Source organism: Corella eumyota, chromosome 5 (assembly GCF_963082875.1).
Source record: "Corella eumyota chromosome 5, kaCorEumy4.1, whole genome shotgun sequence".
Taxonomy (NCBI): Eukaryota; Metazoa; Chordata; class Ascidiacea; order Phlebobranchia; family Corellidae; genus Corella; species Corella eumyota.
The window spans coordinates 4868489-4889334 of NC_137494.1; the positions used below are offsets into that span (position 1 = coordinate 4868489).

At 28.0% G+C, this 20846-nt stretch overlaps 3 protein-coding genes and 1 long non-coding RNA gene across 4 annotated transcripts; 1 reads left to right on the top strand and 3 right to left on the bottom strand.

Moving 5' to 3' along the window:
• Window positions 1–222: 222 nt before the first annotated feature.
• On the top strand, window positions 223–8796 carry LOC145752184 (uncharacterized). Its single transcript, XM_082568411.1, has 9 exons — window positions 223–373; window positions 3113–3224; window positions 4400–4771; window positions 5693–6228; window positions 6506–6709; window positions 6981–7109; window positions 7409–7598; window positions 7770–7904; window positions 8346–8796. The coding sequence occupies exons 1-9, from the start codon at window positions 262–264 to the stop codon at window positions 8461–8463; spliced, it is 1908 nt and encodes a 635-aa protein (XP_082424537.1). The 5' UTR covers window positions 223–261; the 3' UTR covers window positions 8464–8796.
• A 943-nt stretch (window positions 8797–9739) lies between these two features.
• LOC145752668 (methyltransferase-like protein 27) lies at window positions 9740–11461 on the bottom strand. The gene is made up of 5 exons (XM_082568982.1): window positions 11204–11461; window positions 10997–11102; window positions 10818–10929; window positions 10539–10659; window positions 9740–10347 (listed from the first exon to the last, which is right to left on the bottom strand). The coding sequence occupies exons 1-5, from the start codon at window positions 11420–11422 to the stop codon at window positions 10105–10107; spliced, it is 801 nt and encodes a 266-aa protein (XP_082425108.1). The 5' UTR covers window positions 11423–11461; the 3' UTR covers window positions 9740–10104.
• A 1431-nt stretch (window positions 11462–12892) lies between these two features.
• Window positions 12893–14521, bottom strand: LOC145752956 (uncharacterized). The gene is made up of 3 exons (XR_014283792.1): window positions 14210–14521; window positions 13696–13824; window positions 12893–13441 (listed from the first exon to the last, which is right to left on the bottom strand). It is a non-coding gene; the product is annotated as an uncharacterized LOC145752956 (long non-coding RNA).
• Window positions 14522–15589: 1068 nt separating this feature from the next.
• Window positions 15590–19641, bottom strand: LOC145752753 (b(0,+)-type amino acid transporter 1-like). Its single transcript, XM_082569085.1, has 12 exons — window positions 19512–19641; window positions 18728–18875; window positions 18401–18550; window positions 18131–18226; window positions 17886–18011; window positions 17331–17472; window positions 17119–17242; window positions 16718–16821; window positions 16519–16615; window positions 16138–16287; window positions 15867–16035; window positions 15590–15715 (listed from the first exon to the last, which is right to left on the bottom strand). The coding sequence occupies exons 1-12, from the start codon at window positions 19611–19613 to the stop codon at window positions 15651–15653; spliced, it is 1473 nt and encodes a 490-aa protein (XP_082425211.1). The 5' UTR covers window positions 19614–19641; the 3' UTR covers window positions 15590–15650.
• Between the last annotated feature and the right edge of the window lie 1205 nt (window positions 19642–20846).

Genomic DNA, 20846 nt, shown 5'->3' on the forward strand with positions numbered 1-20846 from the left:
TTTAATTTGTTTTTTTTACACAAATATTTAATTTTTAGGTTAAAATAACAATAAAAAAAGTAAGTGAAAAGAAAATATTATTAATCTTTTTTATATTCATTTAACTGAATTTTTGCGAATTTAGATTTAAGTAAAAAATTCAAAATAAATGAAAAAAACTATTTCAAAGCAATGGTGGATTTGCAAAACCAAATGGTTGTTAACAGAAATAAAGACCAGTGGTTTCAATCATACTGGAACCAGACAATTAGTCCAAACCCCATGAACGGAATTCCAAGACAACAAAATTTTAACAATTTCAGAAAAGAAAATGGTTTAAAATATCCTGTTCAAAATTACCAAAATGGAAGACATCAAATAAGAAGGCCGCCAAGTAAGTTATTAATATTTTACCAATAATTTAATTCGCGGTGGTGAGGTCATACTTCGACAAACAGTATCGCTTGTTTGCACTGGCGCTCACAAAAATGACGTCACGGTGTGTACACTAATTTGATTGTTTGTTATAGTGTTTCAACGTGCGCCCACCTAGCCCATGACGTCATCGTTTTATTATGATTTAATTTACCTTGCGGTTTAAAATAGACAAAAAAAAATTTACAACCAAAATATTTAAAACAGAAATTATTGTTCATAGCAACCCCACTTTAAAAACCTAATATGAAAAACCCATAGACAAAGACCCATTTTATAATTTATTTTCTAACCCTGCTCTTACACGCTTGATTTAACCCGGTTACGCGTGACTGATTTTCAATACACAGGGGAGTATAGGGACTAAGACGCTCGAGTCTCGATATATATCGTTAACTGTAATGTTGCGATCGTCTGTGTTAGTTTTCGGTCGTAATAGTTTTCGTAGACTTTTGATTTTATCGTTTTTTGAGTTGAAAATATATTACTTAAAATATTAAGAGGCCGTATGGTAAATAGGTTTATAGTTTAATTTATTTAAAAAATTGGCCTTGGATAAAGATCGATAGAAATAGTTAGTTTGAGATTAGAATAAAGAATAAAATGTTGAATTAATTGTTTTGAAATTACCATATTTTAAAGAGAAATATTATACCAACATTTTGGACAAATTAAATTTACTTTTTTGGGTTATTTTTCGGATTAACTTTCCTCATATAAAAATCAATATAGCTTGTTATTAAAATTCAATTTTAAGAGCCCTTCAAATTGTTCAATCAATTATTAATAAGTTTAGCTTTTCATCCATGAGTTTTGTTAATAACTTAATTATTAAACAAGCTTAGCCAAAAAACACTGAGTTAAAATTTAAATTGAATTAGCAACCTAACTTTGCAAATGCGTTTACCTATTAAGGTTTTTCTATTTTCCTTAATTTTCATGTTAAATGTGCCGTAGGCAGTTAGCTAGTTGACTTATTTTTTCTATGTAACTTAAACGATATAGCCGCTTTAGGCAACGATTTTTCGCATACATTTACGAGATATAAAGAAATAATATCTTTATAATGTGTTGGGGTCGTGTCTGTATGTAGTTCGTGCAAAAAATGACTATTGCGAAATTCTATTGCAGTTTAGTTATTTTATTTTAGGCTAGGTTAAATTTAAAAAAAATGTAAGCAAAAGATGGGTAAAAATGGTACATTAAAACAGATAAGATAAAGGTATTTATTCTGGAAAATTAAATAAAAAATTACAATCACAATTCCAGGTTATCTTGTTAATATTCCCTTATACTTAAAGCCAATTTTTTTCCTGTTTCAGGAATAATAAACAGGAAAATAGATATCTAGTTCAATTAATAAAGGCTTTACAGTAAGGAGGAAATATAACAAACTTAATTTGAAACTGTACCAGGACGCAGCATGCCTCTATCTGTTAATGATCCATCATTTACTTAAATTATCGACCAATGTATATAATTATAACGCTATGTTAACGCTTGGTGTAAGTTAAAGCATGTGTTTAATGTCGTACACAAACGTAATACACCAAATTATGTAACTTTTCTCTTAAAAGCAAAGCTATTTAATTTAACGCGGATAAGAAAAAATATTTTTTTTTAAATAAATTATTAAACCCCAACAATTTTGTAGAACAAAATTAAATCTACTACTAACTTAAAAAAAATATTTTTAAGGTCCATTTAAAAATTATTTTTTTTGTTTTATTAACCATATGAAATTACATAGAGTACTAGTATTATAAATTATTAATAATAAAAATTATTAAGGGGTGAAAGGCTAAAAAACACCTTGCAGACATGGAATTAAGAACCTTGTTTTTAAAGCTGTCTGTAATGGTGTTTTGATGATATCTTTTCATCAAAATTGTTAGTCATCGTTTAATTTCGTAGGCGACAGATGATTTTTCAAAACCTAATTCGTTATTCACGTTCAAAAGTTTGTCACCATGTAAACAGGGACGTAATAACATCAAAAAAATATTGCTAATTAAAGACCTCTATAGTAAAAGGGGATAGTTATTTGTTGGAGCCCCAATCTATAGAACATTGTTTAATTTTGGCCAGCTTTACTTTGTATAGCACGTGATCTACTTACAAAATATAGGTCAGCTTTTAGTGTGTAAATACAGTCGTTAAACGTTCTTAAAGCGGGTACATACGGACCTGCTAATTTGATGGCCTAATTTGCAACGAGCGCTCATCTCAGACCAATGTTTATTTTGTTGTAATAATACCTATTCAGGCCTTTGTCGACTCTTCGTTGTGACGCAGCGCGGACGCTTTTGTAACTCGGCGACTTCGCGTTGTGAGAAAAACCGCGCTCGCAATATCGGATTTCCGCCATTGTTCCAGAACTGATCATTACTCGTGACGTCACCTGGCCCTTTAATTCATGAAAGGAAACGCACGGACGAGCTTGGTTGTTGTGAAATCGGGTTTCGTGTTTTTTTGCGCAAAAAGTTATATAAGAATTTTAAAAATGTGACTATTCAGCAATACATAATTAAATCAATTTTTGATCAATATTATAAAAAAAAATTTCAAAAAGAAATGTTTTTTGAAATGAAAATTAAACAATTTTTTTGATTTTAAAATCAGGCTTAAATAGAAGTTTAAAATAAAAAAAAAATTTTATGATTTAAAAAAAAATTGATGATTCACGTTATGTAATCAGCTACGTCATGCTTACGTCATCAAGACTTACGTCACGTCGTCATTGGAAACCTAGCACGAGAAATACGAGAACGAAAATGCAATTCTAATTACGTGATACAAAACGAACAAAGGTAACAATGATTTTTATTAATTTTTGATAAATTGAAAAAAAATAAATAAAATTTGTTTATAAATTGTTTTTAATTAGATTTTTGTATTTAAAAAAAATGTTAATTTATTATTTTTTTTTTGCATTTTTCTTTTTTATATATATAAGAACACGTGTTTGATAATTAAAGGAAAATTATCTATGCAAATTTATACTTTGTGGTATTATTGAAATAACAAACTTTAAATTTTTGTTCTGCAATCTTTATTATAACCTAATTTCGTTTTAATCCAAAAAAATAATAAAAAAAATATTTTTTCCAAATTGTTTAAAAAAATGCTGAGGTTGCGCGTTTTGCTTGACTGACTTTTGTATTTGTTTGGTCAGGCGTGACCTTGATATTTAACTTTAAATCTTTAAACTTTTCATCTTCTTATAACTTTTATTAATATCTCAAGTTAGATGAAATTTAATGATAGCCAAACCCAGTTTAATAATGTCATGTGTATTTAAAATCATGTTTTATATCTTTATATTTAACAACTCTTTAGATGTAGGGTTATCGGTTTGGGTAATGGCTATGCGGTGTAAACTGTTATATAATAAGAAAAATCATGTAGAAAAATCTTTAAGGATTTAGGCTTGGATTATATACTTAATTTTGTTTATTTTTTTCTAAAAATTAATGTATTGTTAAATATATCTATTTCCTGTTACTTTTTTGTTGATGCGTAAAAAATTTTAATATAATTAAAATAAAAATTTTAAACAATTAAATAATAAGAAGAAACAAATTTTTGTATTTAAAAAAAATTATTTTTTCGAAGTTTTTTCAGCGTTTAGAATTAAATTAACTTGGTATTTTATATTTTAAATATTTGCGCTCAATCCATTTCTTATCGGGTTTATTGTTTATATATTTACTGTCGTAGTTTCAATATTTAACCCACCGCAATTAAGTTAATAATTATGGTAAACACAAGATTTTCCGCTATACGTTAAAATCGTAAATTTGCGACCATATTTGTAAATCTTTATCTTATCTTACGTTATCGCATTTCCGCCTGTTTGACTGTCCACAACGTGACGTCATATGCGTAGGAATAACATATGACGTCATTTGATTGACAGGTATTTGAAATTATGCAATACTATTTTTGCATTCCCAACAAACTAAAAAATCGATTTTATTTTTAGATCAAACTTATTCGACAATAGTCAGACCTTTCTACCTCATACGTCATCAACTATTACGTCATCAGCAATGGACGTCATGGATTTAAATCCGACACTGCCTTCAAGCGGTGCAAACAATAATTTTCTAGAATTAACTTTGGGAGAAACCGGAATGTTATTAAACCCGGAAGTTAAAGGTCGAATACCGTCATCAACGGACGCCGCGACCACGCCATCGTCGCTCGACACGCGCACTGTCGATGACGTCATCATGTCGTCATCGGGGGTCGATTACCCCCCCAACGTGGCGATATCCCCCGGGTCGTGTAAAAGCCCCTTCTGTTGTACGTCGCCGGGATATTGTAATTTCCCCTACCACAATCACAATTCCAGGTAAAAATAAGTTTAAATTTTGTTTTAAAAATAAAATCAGGATAAAAAAAGTGAAAAAGCTGTTTAAAATAAATAAGATAAACAGAGAAGAATATTATAACTATAAGGCATAGTAACAGATAAAACTACTTCTTAAAAACTTTTAAATGGAGTTTAAATAAAACGTTGCTATTTGCTATTAAGATATACATTTCGCTTAAACAAATTTTAAATAGTTTTTTAAGCCATTTAGTTACACATAATGGCAAACGCCCTTTGTTATAATATTTATCTTTTAAAAAAAATTAAGTACTGAACTAATATTTTCTTCTTTTTGTAATTTATTTGACAACAAATCAATATTAAATCATTTGGTTATCTGACATTTTACATACTTACGATTTAAAAAAAAAAAGAAATCTGTTTTTACTTTTAATTTATAAACATTTAATAAACCATATGATCGTACGATAAATTTAAAAAAAGAATTTCTGAGCTATATAATGACTATATTCGGTTAAAGTTTATCTGTGTTGAGATTTAATGTAAAAATATCAACCGGATATTAAAATATTAAAAATCATTTTATATGGTAAATTTATATTGATTATTTAGATAATGTCTTTGTAATCTTTAAGATTTTGTTTGATATTATTCTCTGAGGAGTACATGTCACAATGTCAGCAATATAAAGTACATTATTAGTTTTTATCAATGCAGTGAAAATTTAATAAAGTTTAAGCCCATTTTTAAGAAGTTTGATTATTAAATTAAATTAAATTTTATGTGTGTTCACATTAAAAAATAACTATTTTCTAGGTGCAAGTTACTATTTTTAAAATAAAAATACACATTTTATGTTTGTGTCTGAATTAAACTTTCTTTGCTTTTTTACTCTATTAACTTTATTATTTTTTTGGTAATGATATTTTGGTTATTTAGAAACTCTGTTCCTACAACAATACGAAGACCAACGACAAGTATCGACTCCCATGATTCAGTTAACCGAACCCGAAGCGATCCCTTCCACAGAGACCAGGTTTTTATCCCGGACTCGGCAGAAAATTCCGCGGAGTCAAATCGGACTTACTCCCGCGAATTTCGTCGCCTTTCCGTGCCTGCTATGCACGAACATTTGCCCGTAATCAAACATGATCAAATATCGTTACCCGCGCTAAGCGAACATCATGACATCACAATAAGTGACGTCATGCCCCCGATGATGTCGCTTTCGTCGTCATCACGGTCGTCGAGCGAGTCGTCGATTTTTAACGACTCCCCGCTGATCGAGACCCCGTTATTGGGGCCCGATGCAGACGTGCTAAGCATGATAAAAACCGAAGTGACGAACACTGGGTTTGAGAGAGCAGACCCCATTAAACCCCTTTTTAATTCAAGTTCGCACGTACGAAGAAGCCCTCCGCCCCCGAACGTCACCCTGAACCCGGAAAAACACAAACGAAGCACTGTACCCCAGGGTAAGTGGAAATAACCCCAGTTGTGTGTGTTTAATTGACTTTTTTATGATGTAACACCCAATATTTTTTTGATAATTGTTAGAGTGATGTATATTAACTTTGACCAATCTATTTTAGTTTACTTAATAAATGATATTGCTTTTGCTCTATTTAATTATTATAAATCATAAAATGCAAATAAAAAATTATATTTGTGCTATCCTGTCGTAAAAAAAGTTTTAAATAAAAGAATTAAGATTGTTTTTTTTCCTGATCAAATTTTTTTTAAATTTTACAGACCCAGCCTCGTGGAGTAGAAACAACGTCAAAGAATGGCTCACTTGGGCGATAAAGGAATTTAAATTAGAAGATTTGGAGCTAAAAAAATTTTCAACTACGGACGGGTACAAAATATGCCAGATGACAATGCGAGATTTTTGTCGAGTTACTTCGAAAACTAATTCCGAAGCCATTTTAAACCAGCTTGCCATACTTAAACAGAGTATGTATTTCCGTCTATGTTTATCTTGTATTTGTAAATGTAACCTTACTTAATGAAATGTCAGAAAATATTGATGTTATGACGAATTATATAATTTTCGTGTTATGTACTTGATATTAATAACGGAAATAAACATGACCAATTACAACTTGATCAACCTTCACTTAACAAGCTTGCTACCTTATTTTCTCCTAACTAAAGAAAACGATAATTTTATCCAAATTTTGAGATTACGTTTTAAAATATTTATCATGGTATTATTTTTTTTTAGATGCGTCTGGGTCTTCGTCTCCATTTAATGGAGTTTTGGATCCGTTTCAGGCAGCCTTAACCAGACAACCTGACTGTAAAGATCCCTATAAACTGTTTGGACCAATTTGTATGGAACTATCAAACCCAGGTAAAAAATAAATTCAATATGCTCTAATTTTTAATGATACACAACTTAAAAATAAATCGACCTAACACTTAGCCCAAAACAAATTATTTTATTTTTCTTAGGGCTGAGTTTGTTAAAACAAACTTTAAGTTTTATTATGTAGGTTGGTCTAAAGTTAGGCGAGTTGAATCTAAGACTAAGTTGTATTTAAATTAAGTTATTACTTGGTCAATTTGACATGTAGTCATTTGGTGTCTGTTCGTCTCGTCATTTAAACCATCATTTTTCCCACAATTTAAACCATGTTTGTTATACGCTAGGGTCAAGTCAAATACAACTGTGGCAATTCCTTATGGAACTCCTGACAGCATCATCAAACGCCCCGTGTATTGCATGGGAGGGAGTTACTGGTCAATTTAAAATGGTCGACCCAGATGAGGTCGCACGTCGCTGGGGGGAGCGAAAGAGCAAACCGAATATGAACTACGATAAATTAAGTCGAGCTCTAAGGTAAAATAAAATTTTAAATTTTTGGTTTTATCAAAAAAATATTAATTGTTTAGCGTTGTGATGTGCTTTTTTTAGCTATTCATTTGATATAAGTAAGCAATTAAAATTTGTTATATATTTTTGTCTATTTTTTATAAACTACATTTTTTAATACTTTTTGATATTTTTTAGGTATTATTACGATAAAAGTTTAATGACAAAGGTACACGGGAAAAGATATGCCTACAAGTTCGACTTTAACGGCATCTACCAAACTTTACAAATGAACGCAAAACCCCCTTCTAATCAACCTAGTTTATTTTATAGGTAAAAAATAAATTTGCTAAAATTTAAACTTTTAATGCTATGTGGTTGAAAAATTATGTTAAACACTAAAGTGCAATGCTTTAAAGCGACAGTTAAGTTTAACATCTTACTCCTTTAGCTTAATTGACCTCTAACCGAAGGTCAGAATTTTCGGGGTTTTCGGGGATTCACAATTATTAACTTGATTTAAAAATTGTAAAAAAATAACGACTAAATATACATACGTTGCTTTGACCTAATTTCACCCCTTTTATATATTTATAACTTCATAACAATTCTAAGAAATAACCAATATTAATGTTATAAAAATACAGTAATTTAAAAAATAATAATAACTTAATTTTTGAATACTGACATTCATAGTCGCATTATTAAGCATATTTAACATAAAATATCAAAAAAATTCTACCTTCAAGTTTTTTATTCCTTTTAATATTTTAGTTCTCGCCAGTCGCGAGTACGACAACAAGCCAGAATGTCACTTTGTCAACTCCGTAAATTATCCCAAGCTGGTATGATCCCACCGGGAATGACCGACCCACCTAACTCAACATTGTAGGAATACAAAAACCTTATTTTTACAATGCAATTACATCTGAAAAGTTTTGCAAAAAAAAGAAATTTAATATGATCAAGTTATTGTTAAGCTTTTTTAAATAGCTTCAAGTTTTGACATAGTTTTTTGTCATCACGGGTTTAAATTACACTTTCATTAAATAAATATAAAATGTACACTTTTGTAGGAATGTAAAATATAAAAGTATATAAAATTAGGGTAATATAAAATACATAAACTTTCTTTGTACACCATTTGTAACTTAATTTTACACCAGCATTGATTTTGACATCTTTCTAGAAATTATATAACGCCAGTACAAATATATTAATTTGATCCAATTAAGGGTTAAATTAATATATTTTATTTTTTATTTTTTTTTTATTATTTTATAATATTGGTTACATATTTCTACAACATATTTTACAAATACAAACGCAAAACCTTTTTTTTGTTTTTTTATATTTGTAGAATTATTTTCAATTATTTTAATGTATTTCGAAGCTGCCAAATTGCACATGTATTTATTGTTAATATTATACTGTACATTCAATTACCCAGCTAAGCTGTTTAAAAAATTAGTAAATTTTTCCTAATTTTTTTACTTTTTGATAAAAAACTTTTTCTAGTATTTCCTTACTTCAAGACAATTTTTGTTTTTACACTTGTTTAAAGCCGAATACAAAAACTTTAAAACTGTCTGTATTATATACATAAACCTAAATACTATAGACTTTATATATTCTTTATATTTTAACAAGCGCGTATTACTATTTAAATTCCATACATAAGATATTACATTAGGTTAACATTAACACAAGCTACATATAAACTGCTATGTTGTATGCAACAAAAACTTTAATTATTTTCTATTTTTAACTTAATACCAATGCAACCTACTGCTTTAACTAAACCTTAGTTCTGCTTAAGTTGGGAGTAAAGTTAAGGCGTTTGTTCTATAAGTAATTTTAGTTCGTTTTTGCTCAAGGAGAAAAATGGAAAAACGCGTTTTAAATCTTACAAAAAAAACAGGCATAACGTTTTTTCAACAGGTTTATTCATTAACTGCGATCAATTTTTTTATTTTTAAATAAACTACAGATTCTATATACTTTAGTTGTTGCAGGTTAATAAGTTATAACATATACATAAAGTTTATTTGTACTAATTTTTTAAACGATGAATTTAAAATAAATCAAGTTCAATAAGGAACTTTAAGTAACGTGATCACAATTCAAAAATGAGAATGCATATAAACCTAAATAAACAAAAAGTAAAATAAGCTTGCATATAAAAATGTATTATAGATGTAAAGCAGTACTAAAACTTTATAAATATTGCAATTTTCTTAATTCATATATTTAACAAACAATCACCCATCACCTGATGTCGCCAAAGCTCTCCCGAAGCAAAGCAAAACATTTGTTGGCCGTTTAAAATATATATACAATATCAACAAAAGAATTTCACGCCGAATTTGCTTAATAGATGTACATTAAAAAAGAACAATAAAGTACTATTAGTTTATATGGACTATAAACAGCGAAAATAAAACAGAGTTCAGTTATTTTACATTAACAAGCCTAAAAATAAAATGCTGGAAGCATTAAATTAAAACAGCAGAATATTGCACAAAAAATAAATTTAAAAAGATTTTAATTTCTCGATACAAATTGCAACGGCCGAAATACAATGTTTGTTGTCTTCGCCTTCGTCCACTGGCCAACTGTACTGAGGAACTATAATTTCGGACTTGACTGCAATCACACCGGCGTTTTTCAATTTTTCTAGTTGGAAATCGACTCGTTTTCTGAAACTCTGATTCCCGTCAGTAGCTCGTGTTGTGAAATATATCAAGCCTTGCGGTTTAACAACTCTAACCAAATCCTGATAAAGTGAAAAACGTGTATTTAGTCTTCAACTAAAAATAATAAAAACAGTAAAAATAGTCGTGTGATAGGTTGACTGATTGTTTCCGAGACTAAACGTTATCATGGCTTTTTTGAGTTTTTTTTTTTGAGGTTTGATATGCAATGGCGTTGCAAAATTTTATTTTAAAAATAAACAAGTTGACTTACTGGTAAGCATTCGGGTTGAATTAATGCCGGAACCATTGCGCAACAGCATACCACGCCGTCATAGGTGTCGCTCGGGAGCGGCATCGGTTTATCCTCAAGTAGAATATGTTGGGTGTGGTTCCTGTTTGCATAAAATTGTGACGTTGTTTAAGTAAAAGAACAGTTCAAAATGGTAGGTTGTAATTTTAAAAGTGAAAAGTTATTTGAGGAGTCTTTTACACTCTTGTTGTACAACGCATTGAGCTATTCTTTTTACTTAAAACCTTATTTTTTGCTTACTTGTACAATCCTTTTTCTGCAGCCTTTCCCAGCATTTTACTGTTACCATCAACGGCGTCAATTCTGCCTTTGAAATCTAACTTATTTAACGCAATCGCCATTTGGCCAGTTCCTAAAAACAATTTTTCAAATAAGTTTTTAAGATATAATTCAATTTTTATTTTTATATGAAAACTAACCTGCTCCAACGTCTAGAATTACAAAATTTGAATCGTTCCATTGCCGATCGGAAATAAAATTAAACATGCTTTCCGCCATGTAATCCGGCACTTTGTAGTCCAAAACCTAAATATTTTTTATATCTTTAACAAAATTTCCAAAATTTTAAAAAAATATATTTTTTTTCAAAATATTTTTTTTTGCAAATATTTTTTTTTGCAAATTACCTCCAAATCTTTCTCGTAATGTTGTGACCAGTAATCGTAATACTTCATGGTATGTTCTGTATCATAATCTCCAATAATATTCTGAACTCGGGTAAGGGATTCGCTGCTTTGTTCAGTCGATGGTCTTCGCCAATGCTTGTCTGGTACAATTTGAGCCATTTTAGTTTTTAATTCAAACTTGTTTAAAAATATCGGAAAAAAGCCTAAATATCTGAACATTTTTGACGAAAAAAAACGGTTTGGTTATATTTTTATTTTGTTATAATATCTGATTCTTATTGTTCAATAGTTTTAGTACTTTTAATAATTATTGTCTGAGCATAAATAAGGCATTGTTGTTTTCTAACAATTATTACACATTTTTTACTTAAATTTTATTTTTAATATTTTAACTTTAAGGTAAAATCATCTTAAGCTTTTAAAATTTTTTTTTTGTCAAAATATTTTGGGCGAAGATTTTTATAAGTTTTCATTTCTTTGTTCAAATTTCGCTTAGTCATTTTACTTATTAAAATCGCCTCAATAAATTTTGCTATGTCATAGGTTATTGAGAATGGTAGTAAGACATGACTTTTATATTTTAACAAAATATTGGATGACTTTATTTAACTTATTAACATTAAAAAAAATTTAAAATTATCACATTTTTTCTTAAATATTACTTTATTTAAACAAAAAAAAAATCGTTTTAATATTATTTCTTTTTAACAATTTTAATTAAAAAATAACCAATAAAAGTTACTAATATCTCATTAAAAAAATAAAATATTTTTGCTTTTTATTTTCAGTAACGAATACCAGTCGAAAATTTATCGACTGAGCGTTATGATGTCGAACACTATTATATATAACCCTATAGCGATGACGCGAAATGTTGTTTAATTTATAACCAAGTTTCTTAACCAGTTTAAACTGGTGTTCTATACCTCCTCCAATTAGAAGTAACCGTGTTTTTGTAATAAAAAACTTTTTGAATGTCACGCTTTCTTTCTTCAGCCAAAAAAATGACAACTGACAAATTGAACACAAAACACTGTGTAAAACTAGGAAGTTACAGACCGATTACTCATAAACGTCAAAACTTGTATTTAAATTTTCTTATCCGTGATTTGCTAATTGAAATCTAGTTTTAACTATATCTCTAACTTCTAAGAATCCCTAACAATGTCTAAAAAATTCTTAAAAATAAAACATTATCAATTTAAAATACTGTAATTTCTCTTCTAAAAAACGAACAAATTTTGATAACACGTAAATTATATCACAAATTTGTATAATCAAATCATATTAGCAAATTAGTTAAACATTTAAATGAAGGAAATGACTATTGTTAGACGTGTATTGTGATGCTACTTTTATGATTAATTTTCTTTAAATTATCCTACACAAGCATCTTTATATTACCCTACACATACTTTTAAACTACTGTTCAATGAGCCAATATAAGAATCTAAATTTAACATTAATTCTAAACTAGGCAAAATAGATTATATTTTATAAATCAGACCTTTATAACACAAATAACGTATCCTAAAAGGCTAAAAAGTAACCTTGACTATAGTTAAGCCTTGCTCAATGATTAAGACCAATACGTGTCATATAAAACGAGAAAGGCAACCAACAAAGCATGACGCAATTTTACGTCAAACAGAAAATTATCGATTTTATCAAAAATTAATTTAGATAAAGTAACACACAAAGTATATTTATATTAAATACTAACTATAATTTATATTTTAAATAAAACTATAAGAAAAACAAGGGTCTATAACATGACAAGTTTTAAAATTCAATTTAATGTTTAACTTTATAATGAGTCATGCAATGAATTGAGCATATGCTTTAAAGGGGGAAGGAACACAGTAATGGCTCTAACAGATTCAGAGTTTTAATAGTTAAAATATGAAAATAAAAATAGCAGAAATGAAGCCATAGTGTAACCTATAAAATTTTTTGAATTTTCAATGATTTTTTCTGTGATAATTTTTATAAAAAACACACACAAAAATAGTTATTTTATTTCACATTTTTTTTGCACAAAAATATTAAAATTTTTGTTATTTTTTCGGATTTAAAAATTTGTTTTTTTTTTGGTATAATTTTTCCTCCTTTACTTGCGAAAAAACACCTCCTTCCGCGTCAAAATCCGGTTCTATCCGGTTTCTTATAGTTTGAACCAACCTTTGCAAGTACAGTTTACTGTTTAAACTGGTATAAGGGGTAACAAAACACTTCATTCTAAAACACACAAAGAACTTATTTTAACGTTTCAGTAAATGGATAAGGGAAAATTAAACAAAGGCTATAACAAAACTGAATCGCTTTTAAAAATATTATTTTTAAAAGCTTTTTTTATTTAACTTCATGGCTTATACCAAACAATAAAAGTTTTATATTAATATAATAAAAATTACAAAAAGGAATAAAAGTTTTTATTTTTTATTTATTGATAAAAGCAATTTAATTTTTACGTTAATAGGACATAAACTTACCAAAAAACTTTTGAGATTAAATTTAAGACTTATAAGTGTACTGTTGTTGCTTAAAATACATGCCCAAGGCTGTTACATTATAAAACTTTTCTTGTTTTGCAAGTGAGAAGTTCCATATTCAACCAACAGCTGCAAAATAAAAGACAAATATTGAGGCAATTATGAACTGCTTGCTAAGCATTAAAATATAGTGTTGTTCTTTGCAACTGTTTAAACTTTAACACAGTGAAGTGCTTAAAATAGTTTAATGACACTTAAACATGTTCAAATATTCTACGTCACGAAACGCAGTGAGGGGTGACGATCAACACGATTTTTTTGAGCAAACATAAACTGCTCAGGAGCGCCAACTTACGTTTAAATATATTATACAAAATATTTTAATGTTTACATGCGAATTCGTAAAAAAAATACAAACGTTGTTGTAAAATTTAATATAAATACGAATTATAGAAAAATACAATGATTAATATAAATATTAATTATAAAATTGTTAAATTAAAAAAAAACTTACCCATTTTTTAATTTTTTTTTAACACAGACAAAAAATGTTAAATTTTTATTCGATGATTTACAAACGTTAAAAATAAAGTTTTTAAAAATGATAAACTTTTTAAAACTAAATAACAAAAATATTTAACTTATTTTAATTAATAAGTTTTTTCCTTATAATACAAAACTAATAAAAATATTATTGTATTTATTAACTTTGAATTTCTAAAAAATCTAATAACTACATTTTTTTTTAATAAAAAATAATTAACTGAAAACTTAAAAAAAAGCTCTCTAAAATTTCAACGTTGTTCTGCTTGTAGCAGCGACTGCGAAGCGCTGAAAGGGGAAAGAAAAATCTCGATGCTCGCTTTTAAACAAACATTTTAGTCTACATACAGTCGTACCAACCAATGAATTTGGGGATAAACAATATTGCAAGTTACTAGATTCTAATACTTTTTTAACGTAAAAAATGTTGTAATATTTTAATTTACAAATTAGATAAAAATTAAGCCATTGCCAAAAATGATATTTTTGCTAAGTTGTGATGTCAAATAAAATACAAGACTCTTATAATTTAAACTAACTATATGTTTTTAAATTATAAACAGCTAATAAGTAATTAGCATTTTTAAGATAAATCTAGAGAATTCTCCATAAAAAGAGTTCATATTTTTATAAAAAAACGTACATATTAAAAAAGGAAATTAAAACAAACCAACTTCGAAAATTAACGTTTAAAAAATACAATCATATAAACATTTTCCTCATTGAGGTTTAACATGCCTTTTATTTTTAACTCTAACAGTATTTTAAATTTAAATTCAATTTTTTTAAACCCAAGATGTTCATATAAGCAAAAAAGGAACATTTTTAAGTCATCAAAATAATATTTTCTACAACTTTAATTGACATTCGGGTTAAACCCGTAACATTTATATAGCGTTGTAAACAATTTAAATAAAAGTTAACACAACGCTTGCATTTATTTATTTAACCTAATCTTCGCTTGTGTCGCTTTCAAATAAAAAAGTTTTTTTATAAAATGTATTTACATTTTTGAGGTTGTAAAAGTATTGTATAAAAAATTGAGTTTTGAGCGTATTGAAACAGATAAGTTATTTAACGTTAAAACATATTTAAAACTTGTAAACACTTTCGCATTAAAAATAAATTAGGCACAAATATTTTTAGTACCTAAAATATTTTACACAATAACTAAATTACTTATTTTATCTGATAACTAATGCAATGATGTAACTAAATTTAGATATTTCAGGACCATCAAATAAAATGTAAAATTGTTTAACTAAATACAAAAAAAAATTAAAATATATAACATCCAAATTACATATTTGTTTTAATGAATTTGTTTTTATCTTTTGTAATATATTATTTAGGCAGTTCTTAGTCATTTTTTGATATGTTAACCTTTCAAATTTTTGTCTACAAATGTTTTGTTAATATTCTTTCATATTGTGAGCAGTAACCTGCAACAACTTTTGAAGAAAGATGGTAATAGAACCTTTAAAAAAATAAAAATAATTACCAACTAGATTCAAGTTAATTTTTTATGTAAATTAAACTTCTTAACTAAGCGTCGTTATTTTTTTAAAAAACACTAAATTCAACAGCATATATTTACTTTAAAAAAAAAATTAATACATATCACTTACCCATGCATTTAATTTTGACCTTGAAGTGAACAAGAGGATAATAAAATATGAGCCCACTTATTATAAATAAAGTTGAATATAGATATGCCAAACTTGGTTGGGTGATAATAGGATAAAATATCAAATATAAAGCAACAACTACAACAAGGATCGGAATTAGTAGAGGAACCTTTAATAATAACAACATGTCAATGTTAATACTATGCCTAAAGTTTACTTCACTTAACAACAGCTTGTGAGCATTAATACTGTACAATTTACTATAGTTTACCTTGTATGGTCGCTTTCTATTCGGTTGTTTGTATCTAAGATATAGTAAAGCTAATGCGGATCCACCATGAAATACCCACATACTAAAACTAAAGTAAATCAACAAAGAATCAAAGTCGTTTGGAATCAACGCCAGCAACGCTAAAAAACTCTAAAAAAATACAAAAAAGTAACTAAGATACTGTTATTAGGGTTAAAGCAAATGATAGCACAAAATTTAATTTGCAAACGTTTTTAAACTTTTATTACTTTACAATTGTAGTACAATGTATTACAATACATAAGTGTTAGGTCATGTTAAACATTGCAAAATTGCAAATAAAATTTTGTAGTAAAAACACACAACACTAAGGATGTGATACAATATTCCTATAACACTCACATTAAACATGATAGCTGGTATGGGTGTCACCCGGTTGTAGTTAACCATAGCTAGAACTTTTGGCATGTGGCCTCCTCTAGCTGCTACGTAAAGAATTCTAGAAACAATACAACCAAGGTTTTACAAAATATAGTTATTTAACTACATTTTTTTTATAAAACCTTAACAAGTTATAAGATTATAAAACATATAAAGTTACCTGGGGCTAGTTATGGTGTATCCGTTACAACCCCCAAATGTTGAAATTGCAACTCCAAGCGGCATAATCCAAGCTATTGGACCAAGTAGTTTGACTCCAAACGTCTAAATCAAAACCTTTCTTAGTTACATATTTGTGTTACAGTTAATTGTATTAAAAAAATAACGTTATGCCGACATGTTGTGCGAAACGTTATAATAACAATATTAGGAGTCGACAAAACAACCGTTATAGTAACAATATAATCAAGTTATTGAAAACTTTTATAAAACGTTTTAAAGGCGTTATATTGTTAGCTGGGTTGGTAGTAATTGAAGGCCGATTGCAAGTAAATTTGTTTATTGACCCCATGTACTTTTAAGTACCCACTTTTATAAAAACACTCCTACTTGAAAACTTACCACTGCAACTGCTCTAGAAGCAAACATTTCAACGAGAGATAAACCAGCCAGGTAAGCGATGTTAGTGAGTAAATATACGAATGTTACGAATGGTATTCCTATCATAATAGCCCGAGGAAGATTTCTATAAAAAATTGGTCACTGAATTTTGAATTTTGAAGATTCAGGAATCACTTTTGTTAGATTTATTTTCAACTTTTAGGAGTACCTACACAATTGGGTTTTGCAGTTCTTCAGTGATGTAATTCAATTGATTCCAACCGTCAAATGCCCAAAATCCTTGATATAACGAAGTTCCAACAGTGTTCCACTGTATAGGGTTGTTAAACATATTGTTCATATTGGTAGTTGTACCTATAGTACAAAATTAAACTATTTAAATACCAATAGTTCTCAAACAACATCAATTAGGGATAGTTATCCAAGTATATATTATATTAAAGAATAAGATCAACTTTAAAGCCTGTTCAATGTGGCTGTCAATACACCATTTAACATTGGGTTTGCTTAAACCTTTTATAAGAAAATACAATAATACATCACAATGTTTTTAAATTAGGCAATTAATTTAGCAATTTGAACTTTATTATTTATTTGCTACTTGTCATAAACTATAACTTATTACCGATACATTTAATCAAACTGGTTAGTCTCAACGGAAATGTTAAAGGTATTCACAAAACACATTACGATTAATGCGAAATACCTAAATAAATATTTAAAAACTTTATAAATTAAATAATTTAAAATCGCATAAATTTTCCAACCTGTAGAAAGTGAGTAAATTCCTGTTATTATTATAATTAGTAACACTATAAGTTTGGCCGCTGTGAAAATTATTTGTGTTCGTTCAGCAATTTTCACACTGAAGCAGTTAAAGAAAGTGACCAATACTAAAAAATAAAAATTTAGAAAATGAAAAATATTTAACAACACTTTCTTAAAAATATATTATTTTTTATTTCGTTTTTAATCTTTGACACTTTTCCTTATTTAGGTACTTGATACTTACATATGCATATCGCCGCAGCTAGCTTAACCGATAATACAGGAATTTCTTCACAATCGGGAAAAAACGGTTTAATTAAATATTCGCCAAAAACAAGACCTAAAACAAATTAAATGTTAAATTCGAAAATTAAAACCAAAAACTAAATATTCTTATCGTTCTAAATACAGTATCAGACATTTTAACTTAAAAAATCCAATGTATATTTCTACTTTATAACAAAAAATTTATTTATGGGTATTGGCACATTAATATTGTTTTTATTGATTTTACCTAGCATAGCAACTGCTGAAGGCTTGAGTACAATTGAAGATGTCCATGCAAATAAAAAAGCAGGAACTGGACCAAACGCTTCTTTAAGATAAGGATACTCTGCACCTGACTTTGGTATCATCGTGCCAAGCTCAGCATAAGATAGAGATCCTAAAACATAAAAAGTAATATACGATTTTTCTAGTGTAAGCACTACGTTTTTTTTAATTTTTTTATTGAATTAGTTTTAGAGATAAATTTAGCGATCTTGGGAACCGAACACAAGAGCACATGTAGTGACGTTGATATTAAAAACAAACCAATGTTCCAATTATTTTTTATACTTACCACATGTTGCAACAAGACCGCAGAGTAACCAAATCACCAAACTAGCTCCGATCGAATTCACATTTGCCAGAACTCCAACCGGTGAAATAAAAATCCCACTTCCAATCATACTTCCGACAATTATACTCACTCCACCAAGTAGGGTAATCTGAACAACAGGTTATAGGTTTTACTTAATAATGTGAGCTATTAAAATGTTAAATTTTAATAAAATATTTTACAATTTTAAATCAGGTGTATTTACAATATAGGTTGATTTAAGTGATCGTATGTGAAAAAATGTAAATTTGTTAGGTTCTATTTTTTAATTTAATTTTTTTTTACATAAATATAGCACATTCTTTATTTATATAAACTGTTCTAGTTTATGGTGGGTTTAAATTTCAAAAGCACACACAATTTTTGACAATTTCCGAAAGCCATGCTAAAATTACAAAAAAAATATCGTAAACATTGCAGTATACGGAATTTAATTACACCAAAACGAAAAACAATTTTATTATTTTAACTACAGAATATTATTTATAATACATTGTGTGTCGTTTAAAGTTTTAAAACCTGATATATATTTCATAGTTGCGCAATGTAAAATTTAGACACAAAAGTGTAATGTATACAATGGAAACGGTGTTCAGTTACCTTTCTACTAATTGTAGTTCATTGACCTCAATATAAAAATAAATTTATACAATAAAACTTAACATTTTTGAAACAAAACTATACGTTTTGTATGTTTTAAAATGTGTAATTTTTTAACATATGCTGAATTAAAATTTAGATGTACTTCTCTTTTTAGTTGCAACTTTTCATCTTTTTCGTTATTTTTAAGATTGTTGTTGGTGCTGTTAGTAATTTCGTCATTGTTCAACGTGTTATTACTCTCCATGCTTTTAACCTTATAAACCTATATCTACAGACTATTTTTTTTTAATATAAATATAATAATTAGTAAACCTTAGTTGAATTTACAGATTGCGGAAACTTTTAGATTGCGGAAACTGCTTCTGTTTACATTATACATCATCCATCACGGGCACTGCTAAACTAAAATTAAACTGGCTGGCAATATAGAACTCTACCTCTTGAAAAATTGGTAAACAACATTGAATCTAAGCTGATAGTAATTTGTTAGGTTGTTCAAGTGTCTCAACTGCAACAAAAATCGATAAATTATTAAAGTTGTTTTAAATAATAATAACCGATCATAAATTATTGCTCGACAACTGAACTGTTTTATTTACTCGTAAAACCACGAGTTAAATTATGCGTTCCAATTACTACTTGACTATAAATCCTTTGTCCATTACGCACAGAACTATATTTAAACAATTTCTTAGTCTTTGTACAAGATGCTAAAGCTACAATCCAAGTAAAACCCAGCTAGTGTTTGTTTTAAACGTGTTGAGTACCTTCTACCTTATCAATATAACTAACACCAACATGTGGCTACGTTGTGGATCTTTTTTTCCGAACACGCGCCCAGTTTCAAATTCCAATAAAAAAATAGAACGCAAAATTGACAAAGCGGAACTATCGCGTGATCGATTAAAAAAATAAAAAGTATCTCTGATATTTAGCTATAGTTATTGACAGCCAATTTGGAATTTAAATCTTCGAAATTTGCCTTACGGCTGTTACTATTTGTTGCCAAATGTATTCGCAACAAACAAACTTTAAATTTTATTTGTTTACGTTTTTTTAACATATTTGTTATATTTGCAAATTTTACTAAGACTTTAATACAACAACAACATATTTCTATTTTAATGGCTGAAAAAATAACAATAAAAAATATTTTATTTTTTCTAAAATTTTGTTAATTAAGTTTTTTATAAAAAAATTATTTATAAAGTAGGAGTTTAATGATGTAAATAAAAGATTTTGTTATTAATCTTTGTTAAATTACAGATTATAGGCAAGATATTAAATAGATTAAATTATTTACAAAATAAACTGATAAACACTACTTATTTATTATAACAACACAAAATTTTATTTTTAACACAAATTTGAAAGCTTTACAATTTATTGTCGTTGTATTTTTAAAATAGCTCCAATAATCGGACCCAAAAAATTGAAATCTGTAAACGCAACTCGAGCGCCCACGTGCGGCTACAAA

Bases quoted from the DNA above. Each gene is read 5' to 3' on its own strand.
- LOC145752184 (XM_082568411.1), top strand. From the start codon at position 262: ATGAACGGAATTCCAAGACAACAAAATTTTAACAATTTCAGAAAAGAA. The intron at 6,229-6,505 runs GTAAGTGGAAAT...TAAATTTTACAG, and splicing joins ACGAAGCACTGTACCCCAGG to ACCCAGCCTCGTGGAGTAGA. The intron at 7,110-7,408 runs GTAAAAAATAAA...GTTATACGCTAG, and splicing joins TATGGAACTATCAAACCCAG to GGTCAAGTCAAATACAACTG.
- LOC145752668 (XM_082568982.1), bottom strand. From the start codon at position 11,422: ATGTTCAGATATTTAGGCTTTTTTCCGATATTTTTAAACAAGTTTGAA. The intron at 10,930-10,996 runs GTTAGTTTTCAT...AATTGTTTTTAG, and splicing joins AATTCTAGACGTTGGAGCAG to GAACTGGCCAAATGGCGATT. The intron at 10,348-10,538 runs GTAAGTCAACTT...TCACTTTATCAG, and splicing joins TTCAACCCGAATGCTTACCA to GATTTGGTTAGAGTTGTTAA.
- LOC145752753 (XM_082569085.1), bottom strand. From the start codon at position 19,613: ATGGAGAGTAATAACACGTTGAACAATGACGAAATTACTAACAGCACC. The intron at 16,822-17,118 runs GTAAGTTTTCAA...GTTTTGATTTAG, and splicing joins CTTCTAGAGCAGTTGCAGTG to ACGTTTGGAGTCAAACTACT. The intron at 16,036-16,137 runs GTAAACTATAGT...TTATTATTAAAG, and splicing joins ATAGAAAGCGACCATACAAG to GTTCCTCTACTAATTCCGAT.